Source organism: Helobdella robusta (assembly GCF_000326865.2).
Source record: "Helobdella robusta unplaced genomic scaffold HELROscaffold_39, whole genome shotgun sequence".
Classification (NCBI taxonomy): Eukaryota; Metazoa; Annelida; class Clitellata; order Rhynchobdellida; family Glossiphoniidae; genus Helobdella; species Helobdella robusta.
In genome coordinates, this window is record NW_008704865.1 from 1,111,226 (window position 1) to 1,123,250 (window position 12,025).

General features: G+C 34.2%; 1 protein-coding gene across 1 annotated transcript; it reads right to left on the reverse strand.

Moving 5' to 3' along the window:
• Positions 1–9,249: 9,249 nt before the first annotated feature.
• On the reverse strand, positions 9,250–10,259 carry HELRODRAFT_84296 (hypothetical protein; the record flags this gene model as incomplete). The annotated part of the gene is made up of 3 exons (XM_009024024.1): positions 9,250–9,397; positions 9,779–9,949; positions 10,087–10,259. Coding segments are annotated over 3 exons (492 nt in total), but the record flags the coding sequence as incomplete, so codon positions are not given.
• Positions 10,260–12,025: the final 1,766 nt, after the last annotated feature.

A 12,025-nucleotide genomic window follows, 5' to 3' on the forward strand; every position in this document is an offset into this window, starting at 1 on the left:
AAATAAACTCTTCAAAACAAAATTATTTCCTAATTTTTTAATGAAACAACAAAATTTATCGATTACCATCCTTAAACCTCAAAATCATCTTTCTGGGCGGAATCATTAATAACGCTGTGTGTATATACATGTTCGTCTTTATGTCTCTTTCTCTCTCTCTCTCTCTATATATATATATATATATAAATAATAATTTTTATATATATATAGATATATAAATATTTATATATATGTTGGTTTATGAAAATAGTTTTTCGATAAAATCAAATTCGAAGTTAAATCTATACAAATATACCCACATACACATATATATATATGAACCAGCAAACAACACACACACATATATATATATATATAAATACATACATATATATATATATGTATATAAAATATCATTTATTAGTAAGCTTATATGTATTAGTAAACTGCTATATTATAAGACATACACACATACATACGCACATATATATATATACATATATATACATATATATATATGCTGTATAAATATATATAAAAACCGTAATAGCATAGGAAGAGTGAATTTGATTGACAGCTCGACCTCGTAATAATCAAAAAATGCTTCATGAAATTATGAATTGTGATTGGCTGGCGACCAGCATGACCCCGCCCAAAAATATATTCATGAACGTTTTCCGACGTGTTATGACGGTTTATTTACGTTATGAATTGACTCTATGTGGTCTGGATATATATATATATATGATTGCATATATGCATTTATGTATATGAATATTCAAATATATACATACGTATATATACACATACATATACCTGTATATGCGTGTTATATATACACGTATCCTATGTATATAATATTATTATATATATATTCTACATATATTATATACATATCTATGAATATGTGAATATATATATTTATATCTAGAGAAAGAGAGAGAGAGAGAGATAGAGAGAAAGAGAGAGAAAGAGAGAGAGAATATATGAATGGTGAATAAAGAGACAAAGTTTATAAATGCATACGAAACGATAATTAAATTTTGGCAATTAGACAATTAGAACCTTGTGCATGCTGTAATAAGGACGACAAAACAACAACAATAACAATAGCAATAACAACAATAATAACAACAAAATCAACAACAATATTAATAATAATATCAGGAATGACTCTAATTTGTTTGTTAGAATTGTTTTTATTTTGTTGTTCAGTTCTTTAGTTTTAAATTTGCAACTCTATCCTATCGCAATAAGTTTTATATAACACTATACATATTCAACATCTACTATCTTATTATAACACAATAAACACACGCGCGCGCACACACGCACGCACACGCAAGCTCACATACACGCACCCACACACAAACCTATACATATTTTTTTAATTCATTAATTCGTAAAACCATACGGTAGATGATAATATAAGGTATCAACAACAAATGATACAACAGATTACAAATGATACAACAAATGATACAAATGATACAAATGATACAAAAGATAACAAATGATGCAACAGATAACAAATGATAGAAAAGATAACAAATGATAACAAATGATACAAAAGATAACAAATGATACAACACATGAACAAATGATACAACAAATAAACAAATGATACAACAGATAACAAATGATATAACTCATAACAAATGATACAAGAAATTGTGCCTCCGACAACGCCATCTTCTGCAGATAAATAATTTTCTATTTCCGTTATTTCCATTTTTTTTCCATCCTCCAGTTCACGACAACTGTTCCCAGCATTTCTGAACATTTCTCTTTTACGGAATCTAATTGTTCTAAGTTAGCGTTTGCTTTAAAATATTTATACACTCTCTCACTCACTCACTCACTCACACACTCACACACACACCAACAAACACACTAACACAAGAATGTGCGTGCGTGTGTGCGTGTGTGTGTATATTCATTCATAAGTCTATTTATTTAGTGATATAACTAATAAGCCGAAATACAAAAAGTAACGAACGAATAGTAGCTTATATCAAACAATTAGACCGACGTCACTTATTTATGACGAACTTTTTTAATAAATAATTAAAGTTCGCATTCTCTCTCTCTCTCTCTCTCTTTCTTTCTTTCTTTCTTTCTCTCTTTCTTTCTCTCTCTACCTCTCGCTCTTTCTTTTTTTTTCTCTCTCTCCTCTTTTTATATATGGATATATATTAGTTTTTCTTTTACCTATATGTATTGTTTACAATGTCAGATGTTATATATATATATAACGACATGTTATTAATTTATTGGTATGTGGTTATTATTAGTCTATCTATGTGTTTGCTGCTAAGTTTGGTTGTGCATGTGTGAGTCTGTGTGTACGTGTGTGTGTACGTGTGTGTGTGTGTATGGTGTGTGTATGTGTGTGTTTGTAGTGTGTGTGTGTATGTGTGTGTGTGTCTGATCTGTGTGTGTTTGTATGTCTCATTTGTAACAATTGTATTTATTTATGTTTCTTATGGAGGCTTTATGCGATAGGCGATTTATATGTACGTGCAGTGAAGTAACAGCATTTTTCTTGGATTAAGCATGTGTTTTGTATGCGTGTGTGTGTGTGTGTGTGTTTTAGTATGTGTGTAAAACAAACAAACATCGTTCATTCCATTCACGCATATGTCACGCATACAAGTTGAGTATTTGGTAATGCATGCGTTTGTGGATGAGAGAGTGTCTGATGCCTTGTGTTTAATGGAATATTGAATGATACATAACATCTCCGGAATATCATCAATGACGCAGAAATGACGTCACAAATGAAGTCACGTGTCCGACATGGTATTGGTCAGATGGGTTAATGAGGTCATACAAAGGTCAAATATATCATGGATGTTTTTGGCGGCAAAATGTAATGAAAACGTCATTTAGCATATAGCGTGTGTTTGTGCTTGCGTGTGCATGTGTGTGTGTGTGTGTGTGCGTGTGTGTAAAGACGTATTTGTTGATATTTTTTGTATTCGCTTGTATGCGTGTGCGTGTGCGTGTGCTTATAAAAGTGTTTGTGTGCGTGCTTGTTCATATGTATATGTTAGTTTGTTTATATCTTCGTCTCTGTGCCTGTGTGAGCGCATGTCCGGATGTTTTGAACGGCGGTCTAAAGTCGTTCCATACTTTTGAAGCTTGATTTGACAGAGGTTCTTAAATTTAAGTTCACTTTAATAATTTTTATTTTTTCTGTTTTTAAAATGTTTCAAGGCTGGGATAAATTATTTTGTTTATTATTAAGTACTTTTAATTCATTCATCTATGCGTGTGACGTAACAGAATGATCATGTTGTTTGTTTATGCATCACAGATCATGTGTTGCAATGTTTTTAATCTCACTTCTTTCATTGCCAAAATATTTCGTTGCTAGTTTTAATTATTAACACTTTAATTTTTTGTCGTCATGTCTATGCTACTGATGTTCTTTTATTTATTCTACGCTATTTTGTCTTAATTTTAAAGTATTTCACATTTCACCGAGAAGAAAATTTTTAAATTACAGCTTTTATCGAAGTTTTTTAGCCAATGCATCAACTTTTTTCTAAAATCGAGAACGTACATTTACTTTCTATCTCTGAAACGTTACAGGCAGGCACATACACACATACACACACACACAAACATAAACATGCCTACACGCGCATAAACACAAACATTCGAAGACATACAATAAAATATATGTACATAAATGCAATATACTCATGAAAAAAATTACACAAAATTCCTCATAAACTTAGAGGAACACACTCAGAAACAGCGAAAAACATACACACACAGACGAACACATAAAGAGAGAGAGAAAGAGAGAGAGAGAGAGAGAGAGAGAGAGAGAGACTCACGTACAAACTGGTATGGATATTAAGTATGCACATGTGAGCACCCGTTACATCCATCATCATATTTGCCCAGCCATCATCCCATCTTTAATCGAACTCCTCACTGAAACTTTCTTCTCCTATGTGTCTGTTTATCTGTCTGTGTGTCTGTCTGTGTGTGTGTGAGTATGTGTATGTGTACGTATGCGTTAGCGTATGTTTGTATCTGTTTATGCACGTGTGATGTGTATCTTATCTGATTTCATTAGGTGTGTGTGTGTGTGTGTGTGAGTGTGTGTGTGTGTGTGTAAATGTACACGTGTGTATGGGTATATTTTATGGTATGTATGTATCTATGTGCATATGATCACACACCACTCACGACATACACGCACACACGCACACACACACGCACACACGCACACACACACGCATTAATAACGCGAACAACAATTTGTAAGACGTATGTGAATTTTTCTACGTCTATATAATTACACATACACACAGGCACAGACACGATGATGAAAAATATATACTTAAATGCTTATTCATTCAGACAGGAATTTTTTCCAACAACCTCAAAAACGAAATAAAATTTCGTCTGTTCATCTGTCTATGTGTCTGTCTGCGTGTGTGTGAGTATGTGTATGTGAACGTATGTGTTAACGTATATTTGCCAAAATTATCGTAATCAGATTAAACATAACTACATTTTCTGGCTCTTCATCAAATCAATAAGGTATAAATGCTCAGAATTGGAACACAAAAAACACCCAAACAAAAAATCTTCACACCTACACATTTGCATCTATTCCCCATAAGCACATGCAACATGTTATACAAATAAACAAAAATGGACACAAACACATGTATACGTACACACACACACACACACACACACACACACACAAACATACAAACAAGAACATATACAACATGCCTATATAGGCAAACTCGCGCGTAAACACTTCCGATAAATGTTCGCTGTAGAGTGCGCGTGTGTGCGCGTGTGTGCGTGTACGTGCACGTACAATCTTAATATTCATACACTCCTTTAATTCCATGTTTGTCGGCGTAGATGCTGTTTGTTTACGATCGCTCGCTATCATCATCATCTCTGCCGCCGTCATCATCATCAAAATTGTTCTCATCGTCGACGTTTTTGTAATCATCTTCACTGTCCTCCTACTCATCATCATCATCATCGTCGTCGTCATCGTCGTCACCACCATTATCATCATCAGCAACAACAACATTTTCTTTATCATCGTCATCATCTTCGTCATCATCATCTTCGTCTTCGTCATCATCATCTTCGATTCTGTACACGCGCATACATCAATTTTCCTTTCTTGTGCCCAACTAATTTTCCTCTTTATGACAGACAAATGACATAATTCATCTTGTACTCCACTGCTGTGTCAGAGGAAGTCATCATGGTCATGATCATGATTGTGATCATGATCATGGTGATGATCATGATGGTGGTAGCGGTGGTGACGATGGTGGTGGTGGTGTTGACAATGGTGGTGATGGTGAGGGTGGTAAAATGATGGTGGGGATGGTGGTCTTTGAATCTATCGAGAAAAACAAGTGTAATGTAACGGCAAACAGTAAACACACATAGCACACATACATAATTATACACGCACACTCCCTTTCTCTCTCTCTCTCTCTCTCTCTCTCTCTCTCTCTCTCTCTCTCTCTCTCTCTCTCTCATTCACTCTCTTTTTCCCTCTCTCTCTCTCTTACACACACACACACACACACATACAATCCCCACGAATGGGATCAATTAAATCGTGGAAAAACACACTCGAAATTAACAGGATATTAATTATTGGACTTTTTGATTGAACACGGATTCCTCACATTCATTATTATTATTGTCTTTCTACGTGAGTGTGACTTCATTTGCATTTAGATACGCACGCGCACACACAAACACACATACACACGCACACAAACACACATACACACGCACACATACACACAAATACACACACAAACATAGTTTTTTTTATGTATATTTAACTATATACACACACATATATATAGTTTTAGCATGCATTTATATTATAAATAATATACATTTATTCATTAATATGTTATTCAGTTAATTCCTCTCTGACAAATCAGAAATTGAAATGCCAAAATGTTAATAGTTTTATTCTTAACAAATATTCTGGATGCTAAATAGATTGCTGTTTTGGTTGTGCATATGTTGAAGTAACAATGCGTTCCTAATTTTATGAAGAATACTTTGAAATTTCGTCTGGAATTTTTCGTTTATTAAGACAAAATAATCCACTGTGTTTCATAATTCATTTTCCATGCTTTATAATTCATATCCCATATTCCACAATTCATATTCTACGTTCATAATTTATGTTCTATGTTTCATAATTCATATCTCATGCTCCATAATTCATATCCCATGTTTCATAGTTCATATCCCTTGTTATATAATTCATATTCCATGTTTCATAATTCATATCCCATGTTTCATAATTCATAACCCATGTTATATAATTTATATACCATGTTTCATAATTCATAACCCATGTTATATAATTCATATTCCAATTATTTTCCATAATTCATATCCCATGTTATATAATTCATATTCCATGTTCCATAATATAAATTATTTTCCTTAATTCATATCCCATGTTTTCATAATTCATATCCCATGTTTTATATATATATATATATATATAAATATATATATATATATATGTTTAGCATCATCATCACCATCACCAAAATCGTTGTCATCATCACCAACAGCTACATTATCATCTCTAGCAACAATACGAACAACAACAACAGCAACAACAACAACAACAGCAACAACTACTACTACTACTACAACAATAACAACGACAACAACAACTGCAGCACAATCATCTTAAATAACTCTACAAAGGGAAGAGATTAATAATTTGATGGAGTGCCTCAGAAGTGCCATAGATTGCCTTCTGACGTCACAACAGGAAGTTCTTTAGTTTAGTAAGTAAGACCAACAAATAAATGCCCCAATATGGCCTGATCAAGAAAGCATCTTTAAACGAAAAACATACTAAATTATTTTACGAATTAAAAGAAAAAACTGTGTGTGTGTGCGTGTTGTGGATGTGCAACAAGATGTAATGGTAAACAGTTTTTTTTGTAATGAAAATCATAATATGTAAAGCTACCAGAATTAAAAAAATATAAAAATCAAAATGGAAACAAAATGGTGGAAGTTGAAAGTTGAAAGTTGAAAGGTTATACAAAAATAGCTGGTAGAAGCAATCAAAGTTCTGATAAAGATAAAGAAAAAAAACGAATTTATAAAAAAAGTTGGATGAAAGAAAAGAAGAATAAAAAGATGAGAGAGAAAAGGAGAAAGAGAGAGAGAGAGAGGGAGAGAAAAAAGAGAGAGAGAGTTGGGTGAGAGAGCAAGAGAGAAGACAAAACGTGAAAAAACAAAAGAAAACAATACAAAAATATAAAAATATATAAAGGATAAAGAGGAAATAAGAGAAAAAGAGAAAGAGAGAGAAAGACAGATACAGAGAAGTAAGAGAGAGAGAGAGAGAGAGAAAGAGAAAGAGAGATAGAGATAGAGAGAGTAGAATAGGAAACCATGAATCTTAGTATGGCTCCATAATAATTGGCAATGATTTATGGCGAACTCAACAATTGCTCCAACTCTGTCAACCACCAATCATATTCGCATATGACCATTGGAGAGAGGAGGAGGGTGATGATGATGATGATGATGAGGATAATAATAATAATAATAATAATAATAATAATAATAATAATAATAATAATAATAATAATAATAATGGTAATGATAAAGATGATGATGGTGGTGATGATGACGATGACGACGATGATGATGACAATGATGAGGCCTTTATCTTAACCAAATCTGCCTATAATGTTATGGGTAAATGTTAATACGTACATTAAATTCCACCACAAAGGTGAACATACAAACAGCCCAGATTAATTATAACACAAAATAGAAACGGATCCGATGCAATATTGTCCGATTAATTCTCACAATATTCACGATTCGTTCATGATCTTTGGTAAGCTGAAATGAGAGCAAACACACACACATACAAACACACGTACATACACACGTACACACAGATAAACATACACACATATGCAAACGTACATATATACACATGCAAAACAGTCAAGCAAACAAAAAACACATCATGATTCTCGGCAGTATTCGAATCACGTTCAATGAACTGACGATAAATCAAAGGCAATATGTGGCGTGTGTGCGTGTTTGTGTGTGCATGTGTGCGTGCGCGTGTGTACGTGTGTGTGCATGTGTGTGTGCGTGTGTGTGCGGTTTTTTTATTTTCTAAAATATAAATACTAGCATATCGTCAAACTCAGATACATTACAAGTTTTTAGTAAGGGTCATATCTATGAGTAATTTCGAAATTGTCAATTCTTGTTCGCTGGGTACAAAATAACTTTTTTTAAATTTATAAACGTTTATTTAAGCTTTTAAATAAAACTTCTCTTTCTGAAAAGGTCGGACGCAACAAGGCAGCATCACAGCGTACCACACTCGTTGTTCAGAAATTTCAAAGTTCCAAAATTGTCGATATGACACTTTTCAATAACTCTCGTTTAATCAACAGAATACTAAATTATTACGTCCAATAATTCTCACAAAACTCTTGATGTGTTCTTCTTTCATGTCCGGTGGCGGTTGGTGCATGATCCTAGCCTTCCTGGATCCGCCACTGGTCCTGCACTTTGCATTCGAATGTAGTGGGAATCCCATCGAAATGCGACAGCGAAAGACAGAAAAATGATTTCAGTATGAAGTATTTTACGTAACAGAATGAACTTCGTTGAAAATGTTCTCCCACTCAATTACGTTCCTATTCTTACTTTACCTCAGGGCCTCGATCAACCTGCTTCCGACAGTAAATCATTTCCCAGTTCCTCTTTCAACCTTCTTCGTGATGAACGATGAACACTGTTTAATCTCAAGTAATAAATACTTTTTATGAAATAAAACAAACATTTGTATGCAGTTTATGAAAAATAGAACACAATAGTCGAACCTGAAACTAATTTAAATTTTCGTTCGAGAGAGGCCAGCACTGGAACAAAACTCGCATCTCAACTTAGCAAATCCAGCCGCAAACTTTGAAATTCATCGGAAAGCACTTTTTATTTACAATTGAATAGAATGATGCAACTTGCAAGTTGATTACACACAAATCATATTTTCATGTTTTATTAAATCAAGCAAAAAGAATGAGCAGGGGACGGAAAACAAAATAAATGAGTAGATCCAAACAAACACTGTCTTCATACAATGTAATAAATCATTATTACCGAAACATTCTCATACAAAGTTTCTTAAAATTTCAAAAATAGCTGGAAAAAAATTAGCATGAAGTAAAACAAATGTCACTTTTGTCTGATGAGCATGCAACTACTTTTCACAAGATAAACATCATATTGAAAGGAATCTCCGAACAAGCCGTTGAGGTTTATAGCATGACAATCGTTGAACCACCAGCCTGAACTGAACGTGGAGGCACAGTTCGAACTCGACCTGCAGCATTTGTTTATGCCTAGTTCAATCACACTGAATTAATTATTACTACATCGTTATTTTTGTTACGATTCTCAAATGCTTCTAGAAGGTGTCAACAACACAGAGAGCGCATAAATAAATACGCGTGAATCACTACAGCACACACACACACACACACACACACATACACACACACACACACAAACACACACGCACACACACACAAACACACACACAGACGGGGATCACTTTGCGCTCAAACCCAGCCAACGCAACAACAGAACTACTATTGCAACATCTCGTCGTTTTAACTGCCTTGTTTTCATTGAAAAATTTGATTTTGTCATTTCATTTATTAGCGGGTAGTTGACATAGTGACTAAAATAAATAGGAAAAAACTTGTCATTATCCGAATCAGGAGTGCTGAAGTTCATTCCATTGTGAATGTAGTAAGAAGCAGGATCGTTCATAACGTTGGTGGTTCCGGAAGTAAATGCTCCAAGGACGATCCTGTACTTGCTACTCTCCGGGTAGATGGTCACTTTTGAGTATTCGTCATACAGACCTTTCCTGTCATGTTGTGAAACCAATTTTGAAATTATTTAAGAATTATCTCAACAAGCGTTTTAACAAGATCAGCTAGAAACTACTAATGTTGTTGGTGTAAGTGATTTCTTGATAATAAGCAGGAATAGGTGGAAACCTACCCAGAATTCGCCACAGCTTCTAGCCTGAAAGTGTAGTTGCCGCTGCTCGTGATCTGGTAGAAATTCTCTAGTCCCATCCAATAGTTATCCTCATAGGATCCGAATCCATTTTTGTATGACAGCCAGTTGCGATTGAAATCCAACTGGTTGTTTACTCTCTGGTTTGCAAATATTTCTACTTTTACTCACGATTAAATAAACGAACGTCCCAAGTACACAAACATACATACACAGGCACATATACAAATGCATAACTTTGATGTTACAAGAGGATGTTGCACGTTGTTACGACTCACCTGTTGCACAAGTATCCAGCCGTTGTTAACTTTAACGTTGATTGGTTTTGTGTAATTGATATTCGTCAACATCAGGTTACCGTTGAAGTTCGATATCTGATCTGTGCGAATGAAAAAATATTAATATAAAACTATTGTTTTATTATTATTATTATTGTTGTTGTTGTTGTTATTTGTTTTGGTATCGTTAGAAAAGATTATAATGAAAAAAATATGGGATGTGTATAGAAGATGAAAAGTGAACTCACGGAACTTCACGCACGTCACACTTTGCTTGGACATCTATTGAACGTTTGGTGGTCGTCGTAACGTTTTCAATTAAAAATAATTTGTTTTTAATTATATTAAAATGTCTGAAAAGTGTTTAATTTATTTTTTACGATCAATTTAAGAGCACTACTCCTCTGCAAATGTTTCTCAATCTGTAATCAAATACACTCAAGTGCATTCACAAAATTCATCAAATTAGGAGATTTAGTTAATGTTTCCTCCAACTAGTTGACAACATTTTAAAATTTAAAACTCATTGGTTAAAATCTCTGGTCCTTTTCAATCATAATCAAACAACGCCAACTTCATAGGTGCTACACGTTCAATGCGTACCATTTTATCCAGTCCTTAGGTTCTTCTTAGTTTTTGATCTTCAACATATTTGTCACATTTGATGTCATTATAACCTCATTTGAAGCATTACTTTTTCCTAGATTTATTATAATTCATAAATAGCAACTTCAATGCCTTCGCTAATTCGCTAACTTCCTTCCCAACTTTTGCAGCACTAGTTGCTGTTGGGTGTGGTCGTGGAAATGACTGACTGTTCATTCTAAGCGCTCTTTTCTTTATCACAGACCCAGCACATAAAAAATGTATGGTTTTTAACTTTTTTAAAATTTACAAACTTGTTTCAAAATATTTATAGTTATGCTACCGATTTTCACCGTTATAATGATAGGAGTAGGCAACAAACAAAAATAGACAATACCTTGAAATAAGAGCAGTTATTGGAGAAGACGTAAAGATTAGGAGTGCTGGTGAACAGCTGACAGTAGGAGGCTCCTCTCCTCCTTCCAGAAACTTCTGCCTCCAGCAAGTTGAAGCCCACACAATTGGCCAGCACGCTGCAGTTGTGCGCGCACTTGGAATAGAAATAAAACTTCCAATCCATGGAGCATTTTTCACTGCAAGAAAATCCTTTCAACCCTGGCTGGAATTTCGTGAAGGAGGAAGTGGCGTTGGTTTCCAGGTTGTTGAAGGAGAGGGAATAGTAGGGAGGAGATGTGGAGCAGAGGTTGGGGCTCGGGTCGCTACAGGAGTGTTGGGCTACAAAGCAGGTGTTCATGGATTTGTAGAATGCAGTATCAAACTTTGAGCTGTTTGTGACGTTGCTCTCTGATGCGGTGGCATTTTCGCTTGCAGGAATCAGCATCAAAGAAGTTGGAACAAGCCCTGCCGAATTTACGACACTGATGAACAAAGCTACCAGCGTTAATTTCCAGAAAGTCATTTTGTTCTTCAAAATTTTATTATTTAGAAAATAAAATTAGTGACTTTTTCGTTAGAACCAATTTCGATACAAAAACGAAAAGTATCATTCTACTATTTGGATATTCTACCTTTATATAGCTAGTTTATAATTTTCATTG